This window comes from Sus scrofa, chromosome 18 (genome assembly GCF_000003025.6).
Source record: "Sus scrofa isolate TJ Tabasco breed Duroc chromosome 18, Sscrofa11.1, whole genome shotgun sequence".
Taxonomy (NCBI): Eukaryota; Metazoa; Chordata; class Mammalia; order Artiodactyla; family Suidae; genus Sus; species Sus scrofa.
Genome location: NC_010460.4, coordinates 54,274,959 through 54,300,510, shown reverse-complemented (window position 1 = coordinate 54,300,510; position 25,552 = coordinate 54,274,959). Strand labels below are relative to the sequence as shown.

Here is a 25,552-nt window from a genome sequence, read left to right as displayed (position 1 = left end):
GAAACTCCCTTGTATCCGCATATGACGGGACTCTCGGAAAGTTACTCAGTTGACTCCAACCCCAACTTAAAGAGCAACCCCCCACCCACCCCGAGATTCCTGGTCCAACAGATTTATAAAGAAACATTTACCGAGGGACAACATGAGCGCATTTTCTGGTATCACTCAAAGGTTTCAAACTGGATCCAGGGCTGCAATGTGGCTTTTGTTTGACTCAGTGCTTAAACATTTAAAAAACTAGTTTAAAACTGGGAGGGTTTATGGAAAAAGAGTACACATTTCTGCCAGTTGTGTAAAAAATGGGGAAATTCGGCAATACTGCACTTCTGCATTGGGCATTAAGTTAGGACAGACTTAAAACGTGACAAACTTCTCAGCTTCTTTCACATGACCGAGAGGTAGGAAAAATGGGCAAGAGGAATATTTCTTCCTCTTGCCCCTGCAGTCCTCTCTCTGGCAGCTGAATGTTGAAAATACTTTAATAACATCTGACTTTCAAAGGATTAATAACGATTTTAAAGACCAAAGGGAAAGGTAATATGCAATATTTATTTTTTGTTGCATCATCAAATTACAGGTCTAATATGTTTAAGAGCCATTTGATAAAATCAGAACAAAACAAATACAAAGCGGGCTGGTACCTACTCTCCTTTGATAAAAGCTTCCCCAATTATAAGGTAAATATAAGGAAATGAAATTTGTGTGGTCATAAAGCCCAACCAAATATATTTATCCCAGATAATGTGCTCACCTAAAGAAAAATAAAACTCTTGACAATTTCCTTTGAACTCCTATCATAATGCCTCGTAAGCCTTGGGTTTGACATTATTTCTTTAATTTCTTACATCTTTATTTTTATTTTTTAATTTTTTTTTTTTTTTTTTTTTTTTGTCTTTTTGCCATTTCTTGGGCCACTCCCGCGGCATATGGAGGTTCCCAGGCTAGGGGTCAAATCGGAGCTGTAGCCACTGGCCTACGCCAGAGCCACAGCAAGGCGGGATCCAAGCCGCGTTTGCGACCTACACCACAGCTCTTGGCAACACCGGATCCTTAACCCACTGAGTGAGGCCAGGGATCGAACCCGAAACCTCATGGTTCCTAGTCGGATTCGTTTCCGCTGAGCCATGACGGGAACTCCAAAATCCACTATAAGTATTAAAGGGAAGGGTTTAACATAGACATTTAACTTCTTATAAAACCACTGGAAAGCCTGGAGGAGCAGGATCTAAACTGGGACTCCTGCGATGCTCTGGAAACACAGACATGGTCCACTAGGGAGGTTGCTGCATCTGAGGCCAGGTGAGAACTGGAGGACACCACCGTTAGGAGTAGCATCTAGACAGCAGGAAGATAAATGAGGCTGCATCCGGGAACTAGAGTTAGACCCCAGGAAACTGGCAAGTGGACCCTGGCATTGCAGGAAAACTGCCATCTTCCTAACCATTGGCGACTGCCTGGAGCCAAGTGAAGATGGCCCCTGACTCAACTGTCCCAAATCTTAAGCCAGTGCATCTACCTGGCAAGCCTGAATTTATATTCAGAACTCTGTGGGTACAAAGGAGTCAGGGCATTAAAAAGATTTTCCCCTAAACTTGCCAAGTAGAAGAAAGACAGAATGAACTTGGAGGGCCCGTTTATGTATTTATTACATACATAATTTAAAACATACTGTTGAATATTTTGTGTTGGACAAGTATACAGAATTAAATTATTATAGTGACAATTCAGTTCTTGGCATTGGCATGTACTAATATATATTTTTTTTTTTTTTGTCTTTTGTCTTTTGTCTTTTTGTTGTTGTTGTTGTTGTTATTGTTGCTATTTCTTGGGCCACTCCCGCGGCATATGGAGGTTCCCAGGCTAGGGGTCGAATCAGAGCTGTAGCCACTGGCCTACGCCAGAGCCACAGCAACGCGGGATCCGAGCCGCGTCTGCAACCTACACCACAGCTCACGGCAACGCCGGATCGTTAACCCACTGAGCAAGGGCAGGGACCGAACCCGCAACCTCATGGTTCCTAGTCGGATTTGTTAACCACTGCGCCACGACGGGAACTCCGGCATGTACTAATATTTAACACAGATCATACATGAGGTAATAGCAAGACTGAGAGAAAAACAGAGGTGTACTTTCCCTCACACAGAAATAAACTGTGGGGTTAACACCGGCAACCTTCTTAGGCCTGGAACCGTCCATTTGCAGCCCCACTGTCATGACCTCGATGCAACGTGTGACCATCTCTGAGCCTACGTCGGGGGCTTCCTAAATGGTCTTTGGGAATCTACTCTGTCAACCTTCTAGTTTGTTTTCTACACAGAAGTCAGAGTAAAAAAATTTTTTAAATCAATAGACTTTACTTTCCTGAGTTGTGTTCACAGGAAAATGAGCAGGAAATAGAGGGTTCCCTCATACCCTCTCATCCTCCTCCCACCCGGTCGCCTCTATCATTGGCACCTTGCATCAGTGTGGCACATTTGCTAAAGCGGATGGACCGCTACTGATCACATTATTAAGCAAAGTCACAGAGGAGACTCTGTTGTACGTTCTACGGTTTGGGGCAAATGTACAATGGCGTGTTACCACCCACTGTTATGGTACCATGAGAGAACGGGTTCCCTGGCCCCCGCCACGCTCTGCCTTCTACCCCTCCCTCCAAACTCCTGAAACTCTGATCTTTTTACTGTCCTGAGAGTTTTGCCTTTTCTGGACTGTCAGATGTTGGGATTATTCAGTACGCAGCCTCTTCAGACTGGCTTCTTCGTGTTAGGCTTTTAAGAGCCCTCCATGACTTTTTGTCACTTGGTAACTCATTTCTTTTTATTACCGACTAGCACTCCATTGTATGGATGTACCAGTTTGTTTATCCATTTACCTACTGAAGGACTTGGCTTGCTGGCTGCTTCCAAGTTTTGCAATTATGAACAAAGCTGTCATAAACATTTGTGTGCTGGTTTTTGTGTGGACATAAGTTTTTGACTCATGTGGGTATATAACAAGGAATCAGACTGCTGGATCGGTGGTGAAAGTATGTTTCGTTTTCTAAGAAACTGCCAAACCATCTTCCAATTTGGCTGAGACATCTTTCATTCCCACCAGCAATGAACATGAAAGTTTATGTTGCTGCACATCTTTGCAAGCATCTGGGGTTGTCACTGTTTTGGACTTTTGCCATTGGATTTAACCATTGTAACAATGGGATCTTATTGTTCTGCAAATATTTTCTTCCCATCTGTGGCTTATCTTCTCATTCTCCTAACAGTATCTTTTGCATAGCACAAATTTTCAATTTTAATGAAGTCCAACTTTTTTTTCTTCTATGGACCATGCGTTCAGTGATGTATCTGAAAAAGTCATCACCAAACTGAAGGTCACCTCAATTTTCTATGTACCTTCTTCATAGACATGTTTTACATTTAGGTCTATGATTCATTTTGAGTTAATTTTGTGAAATAAGATCTGTGTCCATATTCACTTTTTTCTTCTTTGTTCGCATGTGGATTTCCAGTTGTTCCAGCGCCATCTGTTGAAAAGACTAGTCTTTCTCCATAGAACTGCCTTGATCCTTTGTCGAAGATCCTTCGACTTGTCAAAGATGGATTTGTGTGGGTCTATTTCTGGTCTCTGTCGTTTCACTGTCTACACTTTCACTGACACCACGTGACCTTGGCTTCTGTAGTAGTGCAGTAAGTCCCGATACCTGGTAGTGTCAGTCATGTACCTGTAGTCTCCTCTGTGCAGTGTTGGCTAGTTTGGATTTTTGCCTTTACAATTAAAGTTTAAATTTGGCAATATCCACGAAATAACTTCCTGCTGTTGAATCTAAAAAGCAAGTGTGGGAGAACGGCTGTCTTGGCAATATCCACGAAATAACTTACTGCTGTTTTGAATGAGGTTGTGTTGAATCTAAAAGCAAGTGTGGGAGAACGGCTGTCTGGGCAATACTGGGTCATCCCATCTATGCACACAGACTACTCCATTTATTTAACTTTTAAAAACTTCACCAGTTTTGTAGTCATCCTCATAGGGATCTGTTTTATTAAAATTTATACCTAAAGTTTGTTTGTTGCGTGTGCTAATGTAGGTGGTATTGGATTTTAAATTTCAAATGCAAATTGTTCACTGCCATAAGAAAGCGATTAACTCTTGCAGACTAACTGTATACTGAAACCTCGCTTTAACTGCTGATCGGGCCTCCGGGATTTGTGTGTGAGTATGAGTGATTCTCTGCACAGACAATCATGTCATCTGTAAGTAGTTTTATTTCTTCCCTCTCAGTCTATATACTTTTCTTTTCTTTTTTTTTTTTTTTGGTACTAGTGCATTAGCCAGAACTTCCAGTGCGACATTGAAAAACAGTGGTAAGAGGAGACACTCTTGCCTTGTTCCTGATCATGGTGGAAAAACATTTAGTTTCTCATCATTTAGTATCACAGCAGCTGTAGGTTTTGTAGATGTCTTTATCAAAGGAAGGAAGGTCCCTTCTATTCCCAGTTTGCTGAGAATTTTAATCATGAATGGGCGCTGGATTTTGTCAAATGCTTTTGCTGCATGTATTGATAAGATCATACGATTTTTCTTCCTTGGTCTGATGTAGATTACACTGACTGATTTTTGAAAGTTGAGCCAGCCCTGCACACTTGGAATCCCACCTGGTTCCTGGTGTATAATTTTTTAAGATACATTGTTGGATTTGAGTTAAATAGAAAAATGAGGTCATGGTCAGCTCTTCATTATAAAGAGCGCGCATGCAAATTCAACCCATCACAACTCTAGTAAATAAACACATTTTATGCACAAATACTTTTTAAAGTTTCCTTTTCTATAATCTATGTCAACAGGTAATAATACCTGGAGGACAATATTAAATACAAATCTAAGAATTTTATAGGACTCGTCTGTCCTTCTGAGTAAACAAACACTAAATTACACTTAACCTAGATTTTATGGTGACGGCTATGTAAATATTCTCTGACCTTAAAAAAAAAAAAAAACTCTGAACATATTTGCATTGCCCAAAGTACTTTTGACAGCCTTGGAAAGCTTTTTCATTACATCCTATTCTGACTTGTGGCCAATATTTTCAGCTAGAATTTTATTTAAGTCTCAGTTGCATTAATTGGGGTTTATAATGATTTTATTCCACAATACCGAGATGTGGATTTGTTGCGTTTCAGGGCATTAAGCATCTTTAGCTTTACTATATTTACCGAATGCTCCCCAAAGGGGATCTACCAGTTTATAATCCCATGGGCATTTGCAGAGGATGCTCTGCATCATCAACAGACTTTAAACATTTTCTCTTCTATATGTTTCTTGGCTCATTTGGCTGCTTGCCTTTCTAACTGATTTGTAGAAATTCTGTACTTATTCTAGATATAAATAATTCGGTATGTTTGCTGTAATTTTTTTTTTTTTTCCTTTTTAGGGCCACACCTGCAGCATATGGAAGTTCCCAGGATAGGGATCAAATTGGAGCTGCAGCTGGCGGCCTACACCACAGCCACAGCAATGCTGAATCCTTAACCCACCGAGCAAGGCCAGGGATCAAAGCCGAATCCTCATGAATACTAGTCAGATTCGTTTTCATTACACCACAACGGAACTCCCTGGAGTCCTTTTTTAAAGCATAGTTTGTTTTTTTGGTTTTTTTTGGGGGTGCCATATGGAAGTTGTCAGGCCAGGGCTCTCAAACACATCACAGCTCCTTAACCACTGGGGCACAGGGATCTCCCTTAGACTAGTTCTTGATGTTACACCAAATGTTACCATTGTTTGTATTTTCTTTTTTCCTTTTTCCCCTCAAACTTTATCTACTTTCCTTAAACCAAACATAGGCTTGTTTTTGTTGACATTCTCTATAGTTTTGTCTCTCTTTCATTAACTTATTTTTAGAGGGAGAGTACTTTTTGTTTTTATTTAAAAAATTTTAAAAAGTGCAGTGATTTACAATGTTTTATCAATTTCTGCTGCACAGCAAAGTGACCTAGTCATACACACACACATATATACTGTCTTCCATCTTATTTTATCCCAAGTGATTGGATACAGTTCCCTGTGCTGTACGGTAGGACGTCATTGCTTGTCCATTCTAAATGCAATAGTTTGCATCTACTAACCCCAAACTCCCAGTCCATCCCACTCCCTCCTCCTCCTTGGCAACCACAAGTCTGTTCTCCATGTCTGTGAGTCTGTTTGTTTCGTAGTTAGGTTCATCTGTGCCATATTTTAGATTTCACATAATAAGAGATACTATATTTGTCTTTCTGACTTACTTCACTTAATATAAGTTTCTAATTCCATCCATATTGCTGCAAATGCCATTATTTCGTCCTTTTTTTTTTTTTTTTTTTTACAGCTGAGTTGTACTCCACTGTGTATATTTACCACATCTTCTTAATCCATTCATCTATCAATGGACATTTAGGTTGTTTCCATGTTGTTGGCATTGTGAATAGTGCAGCTATGAACATATAGGTGCATGCATCTTTTTGAATTGTACGGATCACATGGTAGTTCTATACTGAATTTTCTGAGGAACCTCTGTATTGTTTTCCAGAGTCGTTGTACCAATTTATGTTCCCACCCACAGTGTGGGAGGGTTCCCTTTTCTCCACACCCACTCCAGTCTTTGTTATCTGTAGACTTACGGGTGATAGCCATTCTGAGCAGGGTGAGGTGGTACTTCATTGTAGTTTTGATTTGCATTTCTCTAATAATTAGTGATGCTGAGCATTTTTCTATTTGCCTGCTGGCCATCCATATGTATATCTTCTTTGGAGAAATGCTTATTTAGGTCTTCTGCCCATTTTTTGGGTTGTTTGTATTTTTCACTGTTGAGGTGTATAAGTTGTTTGTATATTTTGGAGATTAAGCCCTTGTCAGTTGCATCATTTGCAACTACTTTCTCACATTCCATAAGTTGTCTGTTTTTGTTGTTGTTGTTTGGTTTCCTTTGCTGTGCAAAAGCTTGTCAGTTTGATTAGGTCTCATTGGTTTATTTTTGTTGTTATTTCTATAGCCTTGGGAGATTGACCCAAGAGAACATTTGCGTGGTTGGTGTCAGAGAATGTTTTGCCTATGTTCTCTTCTAGGAGTTTTATGGTGTCTTATGTTTAAGTCTTTAAGCCATTTTGAGTTTATTTTCGTGCATGGTGTGAAGGTGTGTTCGCTTCCTTGACTTACACGCCGCTGTCCGGTTTTCCCAGTACCTCTTGCTGAAGAGATTCTTTTCCCCATTTTATGTTCTTGCCTCTTTTGTCGAAGATTAATTGATCATAGGTGTCTGGGTTTATTTCTGGGCTCTCTATTCATTTCCATTGATCCACTGATCTGTATCTTTTTGATTAGTACCACACTGTCTTGATTAATGTTGGATTTTGTCAAATACTTTTTCTGCATCTATTGAGATGATCATGCAGTTTTTGACTTTTCTTTTGTTAATGTGGTGTATGATGTTGATTGATTTGCATATATCAAACCATCCTTATGAACTTGGGATGAATTCCACTTGGTCTTGGTGTATGATGTTTTTCATTTGCTGGATTCTGTCGGCTAAAATTTTGTTGAGAATTTTTGCATCTATGTTCATCAAAGATATTGGCCTATGTTTTCTTTTTTTGGTAGTACCTTTGTCTAGTTTTGGTATTGGAGTGATGGTGGCTTCATAGAACACTTTGGGAGTGTTCTCTCCGGTCTTTTTGAAAAGTTTAAAAAGGATGGGTATAAGTTCTTCTCCTTCTTCCTTTTTTTTTTTTTTTTTTTTTTTTTTTTGATTTTTTAGGGCCACACCTTTGGCACATGGAAGTTCCCAGGCTAGGGGTTGAATCAGAGCTATAGCTGCTGGCCTACGCCACAGCCACAGCAACACTGGATCTGAGCCGCATCTGCAACTTACACCACAGATCACAACAATGGCAGATCTCTAACCCACTGAGCCATGGATTGAGCCCCCATCGTCATGGATCCTACTTGAGTTGGTTGACTGCTGAGCCATAAGGGACTCCCTAAGTTCTTCTTTATATCTTTGTTGGAATTCACCTGTTAAGACATCTGATCTGGTCTTGGACTTTTGTTTGCAGGGGGTGTTTTTATTTCATATTCAATTTCATTTCTAGTGATTGGTTTGTTCAAATCATCTATTTCTTCTTCTTCTTTTTGTCTTTTTAAGGCTGCACCTGCGGCATATGGGAGTTCCCAGGCTAGGGGTCGAATCAGAGCTGCAGCCACCAGTCTACACCACAGCCACAGCACTGCCATATCTGAGCCACGTCTGCAACTTACACCACAGCTCATGGCAATACCAGATCCTGAACCCATGCAGCAAGGCCAGGGATCAAACCTGTATACTCATGAATTCTAGTTGGGTTCATTACTGCTGAGCCACAATGGGAACTCCAAATCACCTATTTCTTCTTGATTCGGTTTGGGTGGGCTGTACATCTCTAGAAAGTTATCCATTTCTTGTAGGTTGTCAAATTCGTCGGCATATAATTGTTCATAATATTCTCTCTTTTTTTTTTGTATTTCTATAGTATCCACTGAGATTTTTTTCATTTCTTATTTTGCTTATTTTGGTTGTCTCTTCTTGGTAGTCTGGCCAGAGGTTTGTTCAATTTTGTTTACCCTTTCAAGGAACCAGCTCTTGGTTTTATTTTTTTTCCATTGTTCTTTGAATCTCTATTTTTATTGATTTTCTCTCAGATCTTTTTTTTTTTTTCTTTTTTTCTTTTTAGGGCTGCATCTGCAACATATGGAAGTTCATAGGCTAGGGGTAGAATCAGAGCTGCAGTTGCCAGCTTAGGCCACAGCCACAGCAATGCCACATCCAAGCTACTATTATTGTATTCCATCAATTTCTCATTTTATGTCTGTTAGTATCTGCTGTACGTATTTGGGTGCCCTTTATTAGGGCCATATATGTTGATCCTTTTATTATTAAAGTGTCCTTTTCATGCTTCTTTTTGGCCTTTGTTCTAAAGTCTGTTTTATCTGATGTGAGTATTGCAACTCTCACTTTCCTATCATTTCCATTCCCTTACTTTCAATTTGTATGTGTCCTTTGCCCTAATGTCAGTCTCGTAGGCTTCTATTTGTTTATGCAGTCTGCCAGTCTATTCCTCTTGATTGGAGCATTCCTCTTGATTGGACATTTAAGTAATTATCGATAATCACGTATTTATTGCCATTTTATTTTTTCTCTTTTCTAGGGCCACACTCATGACAAATGGAGGTTCACAGGCTAGGGGTCTAATCAGAGATGTAGCTGCCGGCCTATGCCAGAGCCACATCATCACAGGATCCAAGCTGCGTCTGCAACCTACAGCACAGCTCACAGCAACGCTGGATCCTTAACCCACTGAGCGAGGCCAGGGATCCAACCTGCAACCTCATGGTTCCTAGTCAGATTCACTAACCACTGAGCCATTATGGGAACTCCTTTATTGCCATTTTAAACCTTGTTTTACAGTTGATTCTGTTTCTCCTTTGTTCCATTCTTTTTTTGGTTGGATTATTTCCTTTTGTTTTTTGCTTGTGTCTTTCTAGTTTTTCTGAATGTTTCATCTTGATTTGTGGTGGCCCTGTTTCTCAAGTATATTAACCCCTTCCTATATCTGCTTGCTTTAGCCTGGTAGTTATATTGGCTGAAACACATTCTTTTAAAAAAGTCTACATTTTCTTATTCTCCTTCCCCACGTTTTATGATTTTGATGTCCTTTTTACATTTCCATGGTTATCCTTTTGCTGTTTCTTGTGTTCATGGTGGCTTCACAGATTTTTTCCCTTTTAGATCTGTATACTGGCTTAAGTGGCTGTTTCTTGTGTTCATGGCGGCCTCACAGATTTTTTCCCTTTTACATCTGTATACTGGCTTAAGTGGCTGTTTCTTGTGTTCATGGTGGCCTCACAGATTTTTCCCTTTTACATCTGTATACTGGCTTAAGTGGCTGTTTCTTGTGTTCATGGCGGCCTCACAGATTTTTCCCTTTTAGATCTGTATACTGGCTTAAGTGAGTACTTCACAACTGTGATTTCCTCCATCCTCCATCTTTCTTCTTTCCTGTTTAGAGTAGACCTTGTAGAATTTCTTCCAGAATGGCGTTAGTAGTGCATCCATTTTCAATGGCTCTAAACCTCAGAGTGCTGAAGACTGTTATTTGGGTTATCATTTCTATTCAAGCCATAAAACAACATAAACACTGCTAACTACTATAATGAGACATTAATTGTACTATTTTTAAAGACATCAATCCTGAGAATTAATTTTTACATATAAATAAAAAGGGATTAGAATTGTTAGTGATGTCACTTAACTCTTGTATACATTTTAAGTTGTATGCCAAAAATAAACTGATCCATCAGTTACTTTTAATGATCTTTAATTGACAATCTGATTAAGCTTTCTTCAATTTTGTTGAAAATAAAGAACTGAAAACCGCCCTCATTGAAGACCTTGTTGTTCAGGCCATTTCCTTTCTCAAGTCCTTGGAAATTTAACCAAAAGACTATGGCTTTTTCAGAGAGTCATCTTGCTTATGGAGCCTAAAATTAAGTCAACCCTGAGAAGGAAACACCCCCATAAAACTGGAAATTGCACATACTTACTGAGGATAATTCTACACTGAAGTTTTATGTTTGAAAATTAGGGTTTGCGGGGGGGTGTCTTTTTTAGAGTCACACCCATGGCATATGGAAGTTCCCAGGCTAGGGGTCAAATCAGAGCTGTAGCTGCTGGCCTACACCACTGCACAGCAAAGTGGGATCTGAGCTGCGTCTGTCACCTACACAGCTTGTAGCAACGCAGATTCTTAACCAACTGAGTGAAGCCACGGATCAAACCTGTGTCCTCATGGATGCTAGTCAGTTTCATTACTGCTGAGCCACAACAGGAACTCCGTAATTAGGCTTTTTAAAGAACTAGAATATAAAAATCCGAGAAGGAAGAATTAATCCTATTTAAATAAAGCTAGTTTTCTGAAGTTAAATGCACTGTCCTAGTCAATGTTTTGTAGACATTTACACCTACACCTATATGTAAATACATGTTCTGTTTTTAAGAATATTATTTATGGTATTTTCTTAAATTAAGATGCACATTTAACATCCTGAAGTTGGGATGCATCTTATAACTTATGGCCTATTATAATTTGGCTGGCAGTGTTTTTACTAAGTGGCACATAGTGGATTATATGTAATTGTATAATAATAGCGTCTTAGATTAGATGAAAAACTAGTTCATCTTGTCCAACCTATATAAGTTCAGGGTTTATCCAAGTTATACCTGTGACTATCAAGTGTTTTATTTGCAGTACATTTCACATATATTTGTTAATTTAAAACCTAAACACATAGTTGGAATAAAAAAAAAACCCCAGAGAAATGGCTCAGAGACAATGAGTATGAGATAAGCTAGGAAAAAATTAATATGGATTTATAGAATTTAATAATGAACTGGCAAAGGATAATAAAAATGTTTTTCCTAAGAATCTGAAAAATGCTCTAGAAAATATAAAAACCATGGACTTACCTCTGAAATATGATCTTTTAACTAGAATATATAAGGTTAATATGTCAGAAATAAGCACAGAAAATTTAATATCCTCCTTGAAATCATGCAAATTATGCTACCGAGACAGGTTTGAGACATAGTCATCAGGTTATCATTGAAAACAGGGAAAAGACAGTTTGCTTGACAGCTGATTGACCCAAACTGCTTTTATACCAATCTTGAATATTCTAAGAAGATGAGGCAGGCAACTTTTATCATTTGTCGCCTAAAAATAAGATGTCTTTCCCTTTGTGTTGCGTTCATGCTCTTTGCTTTACCTTCACATGATTCACCCACAGGAAAAATGTTGTGTTTTTTTTTGTTGTTGTTTTTTTTTTACAGTCAGGAGACAAGGCAAAGTCATTAAACAAAAAGCTGTCACCACTATCCTCCCATTCGACAACACATCCAAGTGGTATCTCCACACGGGCCAATACAACCCATTTCTAAGCCCACACTTCACCCATAATGAAAATAATTAACTTCCCCATATTTCCTTGGGCAGTCAGAAAGGTCTGCTTAGGTTCAAAGGGCAGGGACATAACTCTACATCTTGATGAAGTAGTACGAGGGACCTGAAATATTGTTCGCGTTTTCTGAAAAACACAACCTGCCATATGTTTGTTTTTTCAAGTGGGAGAAAGGAAATCATGAAAATGCAGAAGAGAAAATAGGGAACTGGCATAATCCATTGATCATGGAAATGTTCTTTAGGCAGATCACTTTAACAAAGAGTGCACATTGAACTTGAGGATCTGGATCCCCTTAGAGCTCTATTTGCCTTTACAGTTAAATACTTCCCAGAGGCATAAACACCCTTGTTTGAAGACCAAGTCAGAGGTTACACTTCTATTCTTTAATTACATGAATATTTAAGATGCACACTTAACTAAAAATTTCCCTAACAAAGATACTTAGCCTCTCTATGGAGGTAAAAATGTGTATTCTGGAACAATAAAAAAGAATCATTTTCATCCAAAAAATGATCAATTCCTTCCACTCAGCTAAAAAAAAAAATAGGCTAGTCATATAAACAAATCCGTATCAATGCTGAAAATCAACTCTTATATATACTACCAACCAGAGCAATACAGCAACATGCATTTCCTGAGGACAAAAGCATGTTTCTCTTAAGAAAATCAGAAAGATCAGACCTCTGGCAGTAGATGTTGGTAACTTGGCAGAAAAGAAAATTTTCATTTAGTTAACACTACATTTATAAAGCAATAAAATAAAATGCCCCTAACTCATTAGACCAGTTACAGTTTGAATGTCTTCCAAATATGAGTGGATACATTAGCATAAAATGTATGCCTCTTGACTGCCTATTTTTTGCCAATAATCCATGATCTCTAAGCAATGGCTTATTAATTATTTCCAAATGCCATTTCCTAGAGATATTTCTTACCTATGAAATTCAATAAAAGGTATACAAATGTATTCCACTTGCTCTAATTTTCTTCATACATCATGACCTCAAATCAACTAGAAAGATAAATCTTAGAAAATAAGGACATTCCCTTTAAAATACTGGGAGAAACTTATTATTGTCTTTATATATAGGAGATAAAGGCAGAGCAGTATCTTAGTTGTAATCAGAATGTCTGTATCCATTTACCAGGTATTTATTTAGCACCTACTATTTTTTCAGGCATCATTCTAAGAGCTGAGGATATAGGGGAGAGTGAGAAAGTAAAAGCTACCACTTAGAGTGCTTACTATGTGCCAGGCTGTGGCCTAAGAGTTTTCACACATGTAAACACATTTAATCCTCAAAACATAACACCTTTATGACATAGGTACTATTAACTTCTTCATTTCACATACAAGAAAATTGAGGCACAGAGAAGTTAAATAACTCAGCTAGCTAGTAACTGGTCATAGTAGTTCTGGGTCTCATAGAATTTTTATTAATTAAAATCCTTCCCTTCTTATTTTGTTTTGCTTCACCTAACATTAACCTTTATGACTCAAATAGATGGTGTGGCTATTTCATTTTTAGAGGTTTCTTTCTGGGACTGTTTAAACACAATTTTAACTAGCTATACTCCCATCATATATTGAGACCCAAAATATCTAAAAAACCTTAACGTTATAAGACTTAAATAGCTGGGTAAAAGAAAAAAAAAATCCCTATATATTTCTCTCCCCATTACTATGTATAGGTACACAGCATTCCTTCCTTTGGAAAAAAAATTTTTATTTTATTTATTTATTTATTTATTTTTTTGTCTTTTTGCTATTTCTTTGGGCCGCTCCCGCGGCATATGGAGGTTCCCAGGCTAGGGGTCGAATCGGAGCTGTAGCCACCGGCCTACGCCAGAGCCTACACCAGAGCCACAGCAACGCGGGATCCGAGCCGCGTCTGCAACCTACACCACAGCCCATGGCAACGCCGGATCGTTAACCCACTGAGCAAGGGCAGGGACCGAACCTGCAACCTCATGGTTCCTAGTCGGATTCGTTAACCACTGCGCCACGACGGGAACTCCTGGAAAAAATTTCTTTAAATGGCCGCACTGTAAGTTCCCAGGCCAGGGACTGAATTCAAGCCACAGCTATGGTAACACCAGATCCTTAATCCCACTGTGTGGGGCTGGGGATCGAACCCACCCCTCTGCAGCTGGATTCTTAACCCATTGTGCCACAGTGGGAACTCCCACGGATTAAACCTTTCTTTAATCCAGGTAGGCCTAGGTGGGGCTGAAGATGATGAGATTCTACTTTATTATAGGGGTGGGTCCATGCTCAAACTAATTATGCCTCATTATTTTGATCATAGTTACTGGATCAGGACTAGAAAACATGATATAAGCATGGCCCATCTGTCTTCACTGGGATTGAGAGAGTTGGAAAACGTTCTCTCACAATGGAAGTGATTTGAGACTGCTGGTAGGCACCTTCCTGGGCCTCAAGAGAAAATGACTCCACAATACTGAGAGATGTGGAGAAGAGATATTCAGTTACTGAATTCTTTGACCTAGCTATGCAAGAAACAGGTCTATCCTTGGCTCCTTCCAGTTAAATGAGTATAAAGGGTATAAATACTGTTTTATTTAAGCTTCAGTGGGTTTCTGTAACTTTCAAATTTCAATGCATTTTTACAAAAGCATTACATAAAATATGCACGCAAAACAATGGATATAATAGGAATAGAAATTTCCTTTATTCTTTCTTTACCCCCTTTCCTTATGAACAAATATAGAACTGTCTACAGCACAAAGGATGGTCTATTTTATTTTCAAAAGTAGTATGCAAAATATATACTTACAAATTCTAACCACATGATTACAAAGCATTACTTTAATAATCCTTCTTTAGCATATGACAAAAGCACAATTAGCTAAAAAGACAAAATGTTTTATTTTAAAACATTGGAAAAACATTAAAAGACAAATGTCCATTATATAACCAAGAATGTTAAGTATTTGGAAACTGTCAATCTTCTAAAATGTGGTAGGCACTTCCAGAGGGCTAAATATTGCAAATTATCCTACCATGTCTTCTTTAATACCAAAAATACTTGATATGATGAAAGAAGACACAACTAATTACTCAAAGTCACCAAGTTAGGGTTCAACTTAATTACAAGCAAAAGTTTTGTCCAAGATGTTCCTGACACATGAAGCTTCCAGCTGAATTTCAGAAATGTTAACAAAAGTATCTTCCTTTTTTGCCTGTGAATGTTTGAGTACTGCTGTATTGTTGGCTTATATCCACTACAGACACTGGTTCTAGGCCAGCCCAAGGGTCTTCAAGCATTGAAGGCTTGAAATAACTTTCCAACTCATTAGACATTCTCTTTTCTCTACCACGCCCTGATCCAAATGGCGTAGATGTCCTTGGAGAACCCTTTAGGAAAAAAACCACCAGTTAAAAAGACATTTAGAAGAGGTAAGTGGTACTTTTTCTTCAGAGACTAGTGGGGATCACATTGCTAGTTAAAAGTTCTATCTTTAATACCAATGTTTAATTGCAAAGTCCATGCTTCCTTTAAATGTCTTTAAGAAGTATTTAGGAGTTCCAGCTATGGCGCCACGGGATTGGCGGCGTCTCTGCAGCGCTAGGACACAGGTCTGATATGAGCACAGGCACAGTGGGTTAAAGGATCCGGTGTTGCTGCAGCCTGGGACTGGTCCCCGGCCTGGGAACTCCATAAGCCACCAGGTGGCCAAAAAAGGGGGAAAAAAAAAAAAGTATTTAAAGGCTCACTGTCACCTCAAATACTTCTGAGTTTCTCAGGTAATAACTTTGTGGAACTTTAAATTGGTGATAACTACTTTTGTTTTTTTTATTAATTTTTAAAAAAGTCTTGTTTTTTAGGAAATCAATTGCAGTTTTCCTTCAATATTTCCCTGTTTTCCTCCTAGAGGCAAATTAAAACGTTTACCTTACAGCTTCAAAATTTCTGGACCTTCCCATCTCTTTAGCTCCAGACTCAAAAGGGGTGGGTTTAGCTTAGCACTCAGCAAAGCCGGAAAACTACCAGAGAAACCTAGACACGCCACACGTACTCCCTGCATCCCTCTCACCGAGAGCAATGGGAAACTCCACTATCACCGACTCTCCCTTGAGAAGACTTGGAGCAGAAGCCAGTGCAGCTGGCACACAAAGGCGAAAAAAAAAAAGAAAAAAGAAAAAAAGAAAAAGAAAAAAAAAGGCGCCAGCAGGAGGAAGACGCCCTAAAGCCCCAGAGACGGCGCCGCGCTGGGGAAACCTCCTGGCAGGAGAGGCGGGACGCTCGTGACAACGCAGGAAGACCCAGAGACAGAGCCCAGCTCCGCCGCCTTCCAGAGGAAGGCAAGTTCCACCTAACTTCTCCGAGCCTCAGGTGACGCACCGACCACCAAGGGCTAGCAAGAGGCTCACCTCAGAGGATGCAGAGTAACCCGCGTGAAGGGATGCTTACCCCACGCCTGCCAGACGCTAAGAGCTCGGCAAGCGCTGGCCAGTATTACCTGGGGGTGCGTCTGCTGCGGCCCCGGGGAGTAGCCGAATTGCTGCTGGGACCCCGCGGGGGACCTGGCGTAGGTGCCGGGGTGGCCGCCAGGGGACGGCGACCCGAACCGGCCCCCAGGGAAGCTGCCGCCGTGTCGCGGAGAGTGGCCGCTCCCGTAGGGCCTAGACCGGGGCCCGTACGGCGACGTGTGGTGGGGACTCCCGTACCCGTCCCGCGGGGACGGCGGCCGCGGTCCGCCTCCGCCCGGGGCACCCCGGAGGCCGCTCCCGCTCCCCCAACCTCCTACACCCGGGCCGGGGTAAGGAGGAGTCGGGGGTCGAAAATTCTGTCGGTGCATCGGACGAGACGGAGACGGCGACGAACACAGGACCTCGCAGGCGCGTTCTGCCGCCGGAACTGTCCGGCCCACCCTTCGCAGACACTTGGTGGTCCGTCGCCAGAACAGTCCTCCGTCTGCCAGCAGCACCCAGCACGGTGGTTCCGGCCTCACAAGCGTTCCGCTTGGGCGGGTGGCTAAGTGGATGATCGCACTGAGCTGATATAAGTGAAGGACGAAGGAAGAGAAAGGATTAAGGGAGGGCGGGACGTTATGCCCCAGCGAGGGCCTTGGACGTCTCGCGGAGCCTGGTTGGGACGGCGACTGACGCGAGGCCTCCCCGGCGCCTGGAGGGCGCCCGGAGCGCCGGGCCCAGCCCCGCCCACCCGGCCGGGGGCGGGGCTGAGGTGTCCGCGGGCGCCCCCAGCGGCTGCGGGCGGCGCGCGCGGCGTCCTCGGCTCGGCGGGGACGGAGACCTCCTGAGCGGCGCGCGATGCTGGCGACGCGGGCGAGGGTCGCGGCTCTGCGGAGAACAGGCCTGCTCTCCCGTCGGGGCGGCGGGAGGGGACTGTGGACCGGCCGCCCGCAGTCAGGTACCCTTCGAGACGCGGGCCGGGCCGCGAAAGGGACCCCAGCCGCAGCCCTCCCGCTCTGGCGACGTCCTGGGGGAGCGCCTGCGCGTTCCCGCGGGTCCGCTGGCCCCGCCGCCTGCCCTCCGGCCCTTCGTGTCTCCCCCGCGCCCCGCGCCCCGCGCCGCGGCCGCGCGGTGGTCCCCCTGCCCGGCGTCCCGGCCCGGGTCCGGCCCCTGCGCGGTCCGGCCGGGGGCTCGGCTCTCCCCTGGTCCCTCAAGTTGGAGTAACTTCAGACATGCACACCCAGTCGCAGTTCAGGGCTGCCGACTGCGTCTTTAACGGGGGTGAGGCTGCGCTCGCAGATGCCAGACTTTAGGACTCGACTTCCTTCCTTGAGCTGGTTAAGGGCGAGCGGGCCAGGGAGGGGGTTGGCAAGCAGAGATGCTGATTTTCAAAAGGACGGACATTTGGCCAAAGCTCTTAAAAGAGGGATCATTTCACGGGCTTTTACGTTAGAAAGAAAAATGTGATAGTTCAAGAATGACCCCCTAATGTATTCAGAAAGAACCCCGTAACAGAACAGGTCTTTGTACTGGACACCTGTCCCAGAATTTTATTTAGAAGATGGAATTTAGATTTACTACAGTTTTATAGCACTTTCTTTACTCCCTGACAATTTGGGACTCACAGTCCACCTGTGACTCTTTTTGAAATCAGCTTGTAGGAAACAGACTCTTTAAGAACTTCAGAACTGATTTAATCATGGCCTGTTGGGTAGCCTGGACCTGTGCTTTTCCGCCTGACCACATTTTTGCAGCTGCCACCCTTCACTGTCCCTTTGTTCTGTGACATGGCCAGCTGAAGAATGTGATGTTTGCTCAGCTTCTCTCCTGGATGAATGGAGATACACAGTTTTTTAGTTGTTTGTTCGGAGGGAATTCACTTCATCCAGTTTCTCCTTTAGACACAAGTGGTAGATTCAGTCAACCACAGGATAACACCCTTAAGGCTTTGTGATGCGATTAAGGCCTGAGGATCCCAGGTGATCCACTTTATTACACACTTACAGCCTGGCCAAAAGCTCACCTTTCTGGACATTGTCTTTGGTGCTTAATGTCCTGGTAATTGGCACCCATATGTCTCCTGAATGAATGAGTGGGTCTCCTCGTTGGTCGGTGATTCTCACCTGTAACGCCACCGTTTATGTCATCAATGAATCTGCATTTTGAAGGGAGGGAGCGGGAAAATGAGGGTGACAGGACCAACAGTGGCTTTGTTAATTTTTGAATAACTGGCAAATGATTTGCCGAATGGAGTGAAGTACTGTAAGTTGTCTTTTTATTGGGCTTACACTTCCAGAATGTTTCTCCCAGTAACTTGCTGTCTTCTACACATGAACTTGCATTACAAACAGGGAGGGCTGGAGTTCCCTGGTGGCTCAACAGTTTAAGGACCTGGCTTTGTTACTGCTGTTGCTTGGGTTACTGCTGAGGTGTGGGTTGGATCCCTGGCCTGGGAACTTCTGCATACTGGGGGCACTGCCAGAGAAAAAAGAAATGGAAGAAGAGAGATACAGTGGAAAATTTTTAACGGGTGGTTTATGCTGACATTGTGCCTTCCTTGTGTTTTCAGGTATATATGAGAATTGAGAGAATACGTTTTTATTCAATGAGAATTGAGAGAATATACTGTTAATAATTAATGAAAACGTCCAGAGTCCACTTGGATCAGTTCTGAGAATAAGCAACCTGCCTTTTTCCAGATGAGCCGTTGTCCCGAGAAGTAACTTGCTAAAATTCGCACAGCAAGCAGAGGTGGGGTCGGAAGTCAGGCTTCTTGAATCCCAGGCCATTGTCTCTTTTCCTGGAGAAAGAAATATGAATTGACGATCAGCGTCTGTCTTTTGAAAAATGCAGTGGATTAAATAAGCATGTAGGGTGTAAACTCCGGACCGTGGTACTGTAGCATATTATTTTAGGTTTAGACGTTAGTAGATATATAACCTTAACATTTAACTTTTGTAAATGTAGCTAGAATCTTCCCCGGTGTTAACCTGAGGATTGCAGTCAACTGCCTGAACTGGTGCATCTGAGGTCCCCAGGCATATATTTGTATAGAATTTATTTATATGGTGGTTAGTTAAGGGGCAGAGAGATGAGGGGGAGGGTGAAAGTTTTATGTTGGGCTACCCGGAAGTAATGAAGATGGGATGATGGGTATGAGAGTGTGGTGGTTGCCCCAGGAACTAAGTCTGAGTCTGGTGGAGAGAAATGGGCACTTATTTTTGTGAGTAATACAGGTGGTGTTCTCACAAAAAGAGAATTCACTGTTTAGGGAGGACCAGCATCAGAAAACAAGATCTCAAATAGAATAGTGCTTTCACTGAGGGTGCTATCAGTGGCTAGGTGCTGTCTTCAGGTGGCATTGTACAAGAGGACATCAACAGACAGAAAGAACCTCGGAACTTTCTGTATGGGGAGCCCCCCAAATAATTGGTCAATGCTGTGGTATGTTTTACAAGTTGTCCATTAATGCAAGTGAGAGTACCAAGCAAAGGAAACTGTAAATGTAAATGGGGCCTTGCCTGTTTCTTTGAGACTCAGGATCTGTATTTGGTTACTGAAGATTTTTTGGTGTTTCTTTTTTCAGTAGATTAAAGTTTTTTTGGGGAGGTAGAACCTTCATGATGGGTTTGTGTTTGGAGCAGGAGTTGGGGTCCCAGAGCTGCTTACTCTGACCCCTACTTTAACTCTGTCCCTGAAAAGTCACTTCTGGGGGACCTCTGAGGAATTCTAGGGCTCTCTAGAAAGGGAGGAAAGCCAGTATTTTAGGCAGGTGTCGGGTATTAATGAATGGTGCAAATGTAAATACCTTGATTAGTTTTACTGCTTGTTACCAAGGAGGGAATATTTCTGCATGGTCAGGGCTTTCCAACCCAAGGAAACTACAACCCCGGTGAAAGGGCAAACCTTGGAAGTTAAAAGATGACTGAACTGCTTGTTAGAGGACTTCCAGGGATTTCGTGTTTGTTTTTCAAAGGGTATAAAACGCAGAGCCTTGGAGGCATTCCTAAGATTGAGATTGAAGTTCATCTTTCCGTTTGGAGACATGTATTTACGTTCCAAAGGGTTGGGACCCAGGGAGAATTTGCTTACCTTAGGTAGGGACTCTGGCTTTCTCTGCTTTGCTCAGGAAAAGGTGGCTGCTGGGCAGCTCTCCCATACAAACTAAGAAATGTATAATTTTGGAGACCTTCCCTGTGTTTCAGTCCCTGTATGTGCAGGCCTAACCAACCGGGTCTCATTTTGATGCCCGTGGCATATGACATGTGGCAAAAATGGTGTATTTCGTGATGTAAGTGATAGCAGCTCTGATCTCTGTTTCAAAAACCTCGTGTTTTTGAATAAATACAGATATTAAATCATATATTTTTGATGTAAAGCACGTATTAGGAGAATGTGTTCAACCGTGTCTATAGATAGAAATTCTTGTATGGTCATCCTTCTGTGTCTGCGAGGGTTTGGCTCCAGGACCTGCCTTGGATACCCAAATCCGAGGATGCTCAAATCTCTTACTATTATAAAATGGTGTAGCATTTGCATAGAACGCACATCCTGTGTATACCTTAAATCATCTCGTTATTACTTACAGTGCCTAATATGATGTAAATGATATGTAAATAGTTGTAAATACATGTAACTTCTGTGTAAATATTTGTGGGAGGTACCGCATGTTTAAGCTTGGCTTTTTGGAATTTTCTGGAATTCCCCCCAGTATTTTTGACCCACTGTTCGTTGGAGGACCCACGGACATGGAGCCCCTGTCTACTTGGAGTGTGCTCTTTACCTTAATGTTTCCTGAAAACTTGCAGATGACCTCAGTTTTCCTTGTAGAGGTCCTGCTGTTATCTCTTCCGTGTTCAAGGCTGTCAGGAGTAGAAAGGTAAATGCATCTCTAGGATGGGATTAGTTCGTTCGCTGATGGGGTTAGGCCTGCACTAGATGGGGCAGAGACCACGGAACCATCACTTAGGTAATGTTCTAATTGATAAAGCAGGTGTTAGGAGCGACTTGGTTTTGTCTGAGAGCCAAACTCCTGTTGACCTTTTCAGTTTTAGGCATTGTCTACATGGTAGTCAAGCACAGGTGAAATGTTTTACACCTACTTATTTTCTTTTAGAGATATATATATATATATTTGTCTTTTTAGGGATGCGCCCGTGGCATATGGAGGTTCCAGGCTAGAATGGGAGCTACAGCTGCCAGCCTACACCACAGCTATAGCAACGCTGGATCTGAGCCACATCTGCAACCTGCACGACAGCTCACGGCAATGCCGGATCCTTAATCCACTGAACGAGGCCAGGGATCAAACCTGCGTCCTCCTGGATGCTGGTCAGGTTCATTTCCTCTGAGCCACGACGGGAACTCCCTCTTTTAGACTAATATTCACTCATGTAATACAAGTGTTAATGCATTTACTCACACTTGTAAAAATTTTCATTGAAAATAATAAAATTGCTGACAGAATACTTAGATGTGAAGAAAAATGTTAAGATATGATTATTCTTTTCTCAGACCCAATATATATATACATATTTTTGTGTTTTTGTCTTTTTTTTTTTTAAACGGCTACACCTGTGGCACATAGAGGTTCCCAGGCCAGGGGTCCAATCAGAGCTGCAGCCACTGGCCTACGTCTGAGCCATAGCAATGGCAGATCCAAGCCGTGTCTGCGACCTACACCACAGCTCACAGCAATGCTGGATCCTTAACCCACTGAGCAAGGCCAGGGATCGAACCCGAAACCTCATGGTTCCTAGTTGGATTCGTTTCTGCTGCGCCACAATGGGAACTCCCTCTCAGACCCAGTTTTTAAAAGAATTTTTTTAAATTAAAGAAGTTTTATTATAGTTGATTTACAGTGTTGTGCCTTTTAAAATTTTTTATTAAAGTATAGCACAAATTGTTGTTTTAAAATGAGTACCTAAAATTTTAATGTCAGTAGAATTTGTATCATTGTATTTTTCCAATTATAAAAACAATACATACCTTTTTAGAAAACCTGAAATGTTTAGGAAAATAGAAAGCAAGAAAAAATATTAGTCTTTTATCTAAGAAGCAAATGCTTAATATTTAAACAGAATAATTAAACCTCACATACTTTAAATCTTTCAGTAGTAAAATAAAAGCTTTTTAAGAGGGAAAACCAGAATTCCTGTTGTGGCTCAGCAGGTTGAGAACCCGACATAGGGCCCGGGAGCGAGCAATTCGATCCGTGGCCTTACTCAGTGGGTTAAGGATCTGGCCTTGCCGCAAGCTGCGGTATAGGTATAAGATGCTGCTCGGATCTGGAGTTGCTGTGGCTGTGGTGTAGGCCTGCAGTTACAGATGGGAGTCAACCCTTAGCCAGGGAATGTCCATGTGCCACAGGTGTGGACCTAAAAAGAAAACAAAACGAAAAAAAAAAAAGAGGGAAAAGCAGCTACACATGGTTTGGAATGGGATAATGTGGGCTTGGTAAAGCCTGACACCTGTGCAGGAAAGCGTTAACATAGCAGCCCTCAGGCTGCTATCTTTAGAAGGACCTTTCTGCAAGTTCGGCACCTGAACTGCTTCTTAATTAATTAGGTGCCTAGATGATCTGTATGATCTGTATGATTTACGAGGAGCACCTGCTTCTCTTCTGGGAGCCCAGAACTTTGGTGTATGCTGAGCCAAGAGTCCCTATGTGAGTAGCCCTCAGTGAGAACCTTAGATTCTGAGTCTGTAATAGACCGCCCTGAGCGGAAACACTGCACATGGTACTGAATTTTTTTTGTTGCTGGAGAAGGAAGCAACAGAGAAGCTTGGTGTGGCTCCTCATGGGAGGTAGAAAACATAAGAAGCCTTGCATGGATTTTTCCAGACTCTTTTTCACTCGCCCATCTGGTCAGATATCATTTTGCTGTAATAAACCTTTAGTCATGAATATGAGGATGTGCTGAGTCCTGTGAATCTTTTTAGCAAATCACTGAAAGTATGGATAGTCTGAAGGGACCCCGAGACAATTGCAAAGGCAGAAAGTAAAAGAGATGATGTTTCTGAAAGTGAAATTCCAAAAAAGTCCAAAAACTGAACAGCAGATAAGGAGAAATTACTTTTACTAGTTATGACTCATAAGAGGGTAATATTACTGTACAAAAAATACATAGAGGTCAATAAGAAAAAGATAAATGTGCCTGTAGAAATATGGGCCAATAAGAAGAATAGATTCTTGGAGTTCCTGCTGTGGCACAACAGGGTTGGCAGTGTCTTAGGAGCCTGGGATGCAAGTTTGATCCCTGGCCCAGAACAGTGGGTTAAGGATCCGGCGTTGCCACAGCAGTGGCTTAGGTTGCAGCTGTGGCTCAGATCTGATCCCTGGACTGGGAACTCCATGTGCTGAGGGGCCGCCAAAAAAGAAAAAAAGGAAAAGAATAGGTTATTTATGAGATATGAAAAAGAGCAAGTGTGAAAAAATTAATTTCAGAGGTGATTAAATAAATGCAAATTAAAATGGCAGTAACATGCAAATTTTTAACTGTTAAATTTGCAACAAACAACCCCCCCAAAAAAAAACCACCAAGAGATCATATTCAGATCATAGTCACCGTTTTCCTACACTGCTGGTCCAGCATATATTAATACTGCCTTTCTGGAGGACAACTTGATCATACGTATTAAACGTTTTAAACACCACGGCTGGGACACCTCAAGGCCTGGCTTCGTCCTTGGAAACACGCTCCTCCTCCTCCCATCTCCATCCCCCGAAAACCCTAAAAGCCTTAGGGAGTCAGTTTTACCTCCGTTGCTTGAAGAGAGGTGCCTGGGAGTTCTGTGGCCCTTCGCAGAAAGCAGCACCTTCCCTCTAGGTAGCTCCCTGCCCGTCACGGTCACCCTTTGGAAGCTGTTAAAAACCACCCAAGTCATGAAACGTTTTTACTCACACACATATCCCTCCAGACATTTCTTCCGACCTTCCTCTTCTCTTCCCTTCCCTTCCCTTTTCTTCCCTCCCCTTCCGTTCCTCCTCCTTAAGTAAAGTAGGTCGGCAAAGTAGGATCCGCCTTTTTTGGGTCAAAGAAACTCATCCCATTCACTGACACTGCAGCACCTGTCCCCCTCCCCCACGTTTTCTCCATTGCTGGGTAATTGTAATTCCCCTCAAGTGCCAGTGATGCTCTTCTGCCTCTTGTTTCCTGGAAGGGACGCCTTTCCCTGACCTGCCCAGAGGGCTTGCCTTTGCACGGTCTGGAGGAGAGCCACCTCCCCACCACAGAGCGGTTCCAGGGGCCTCTTGGATTTGTGGGCATTCACATTCAGTCATTTGTAGCTATTATTTCCTCCTCCAGTTCCTGTTCACCCACTTAGCTTCTAAGTAGTTCCCTTCAGGCTGGCCCATTACTGAGGCCTGAGCACCAAAAGAAGACTCTACCCACCCACCCCCAATCCCCGGCTTCCTACTTTTGGTCGTGACTCCTTTAACTATAAATTGACTTACAAAGTCTCTAAGTTGGTACCATTTTCTACCCTTCCACATGCCAGTCTATAGCAGTGGTCTTTGAAATGACTTTTGAAAAGCAATCCATTGCATGTATTAAGTTCTTATTTAAAAGTTTTTCTCCAAGTAAATTTTATAGCATGAACTAAGATGAGGGTAAGAGCTGTAATGTGAGGAATACACTTCCCCTTTGTCTAGTGGAAGAAGTCTTGTTGTTTTGAAGGCTTATTCCTGAGCCTTATTTGATCAGTTTTAGGAAAAAATATGTATGGAAGTGGAAGACCTGGAAATTGATTTATTTAAAATGATTTATTCGTTTCTTAGGAAAGTCCTCACATATTTCAGTTTGAAGACTGCTGCTAACTGTGAAACAAACTACTCCTGAAATGGACTTCCCAGCTGTTGGCTCTGATGCTGCACAGTCACTTAGAGGCTACCATTTTTCCTTCGTGGGTGCTTGGTTTCTTCATTGATCAGGATAGGCCAGACTGGGCTGTGGTACACACTAGCCCACCATCTCAGGGGCTTAATACAGTAAAACATCTTTCTTGTACATATAGTTACATTATTGGAAAATTGTAGCCTCTAAGGTCACTGCAGCAGGAGGAGAGCCGCCTGGAGGATTTCATGGGATATTT

General features: G+C 42.1%; 2 protein-coding genes across 2 annotated transcripts in view; one reads left to right on the top strand and one right to left on the bottom strand.

Annotated features, from left to right (window-relative positions):
- On the bottom strand, window positions 14,688-17,196 carry MPLKIP (M-phase specific PLK1 interacting protein). Its single transcript, XM_003134903.4, has 2 exons — window positions 16,504-17,196; window positions 14,688-15,397 (listed from the first exon to the last, which is right to left on the bottom strand). Exons 1-2 carry the CDS (start codon window positions 16,840-16,842, stop codon window positions 15,197-15,199), a joined length of 540 nt encoding a protein of 179 aa, XP_003134951.1. The 5' UTR covers window positions 16,843-17,196; the 3' UTR covers window positions 14,688-15,196.
- The window catches only part of SUGCT (succinyl-CoA:glutarate-CoA transferase), a 643,685-nt gene continuing 635,371 nt past the window's right edge, over window positions 17,239-25,552 (top strand). The window contains exon 1 of the mRNA XM_021078652.1: window positions 17,239-17,414. Coding sequence (XP_020934311.1) covers window positions 17,315-17,414 — 100 coding nt within the window. The 5' untranslated portion in view covers window positions 17,239-17,314. The remainder of the gene's footprint in view (window positions 17,415-25,552) is intronic.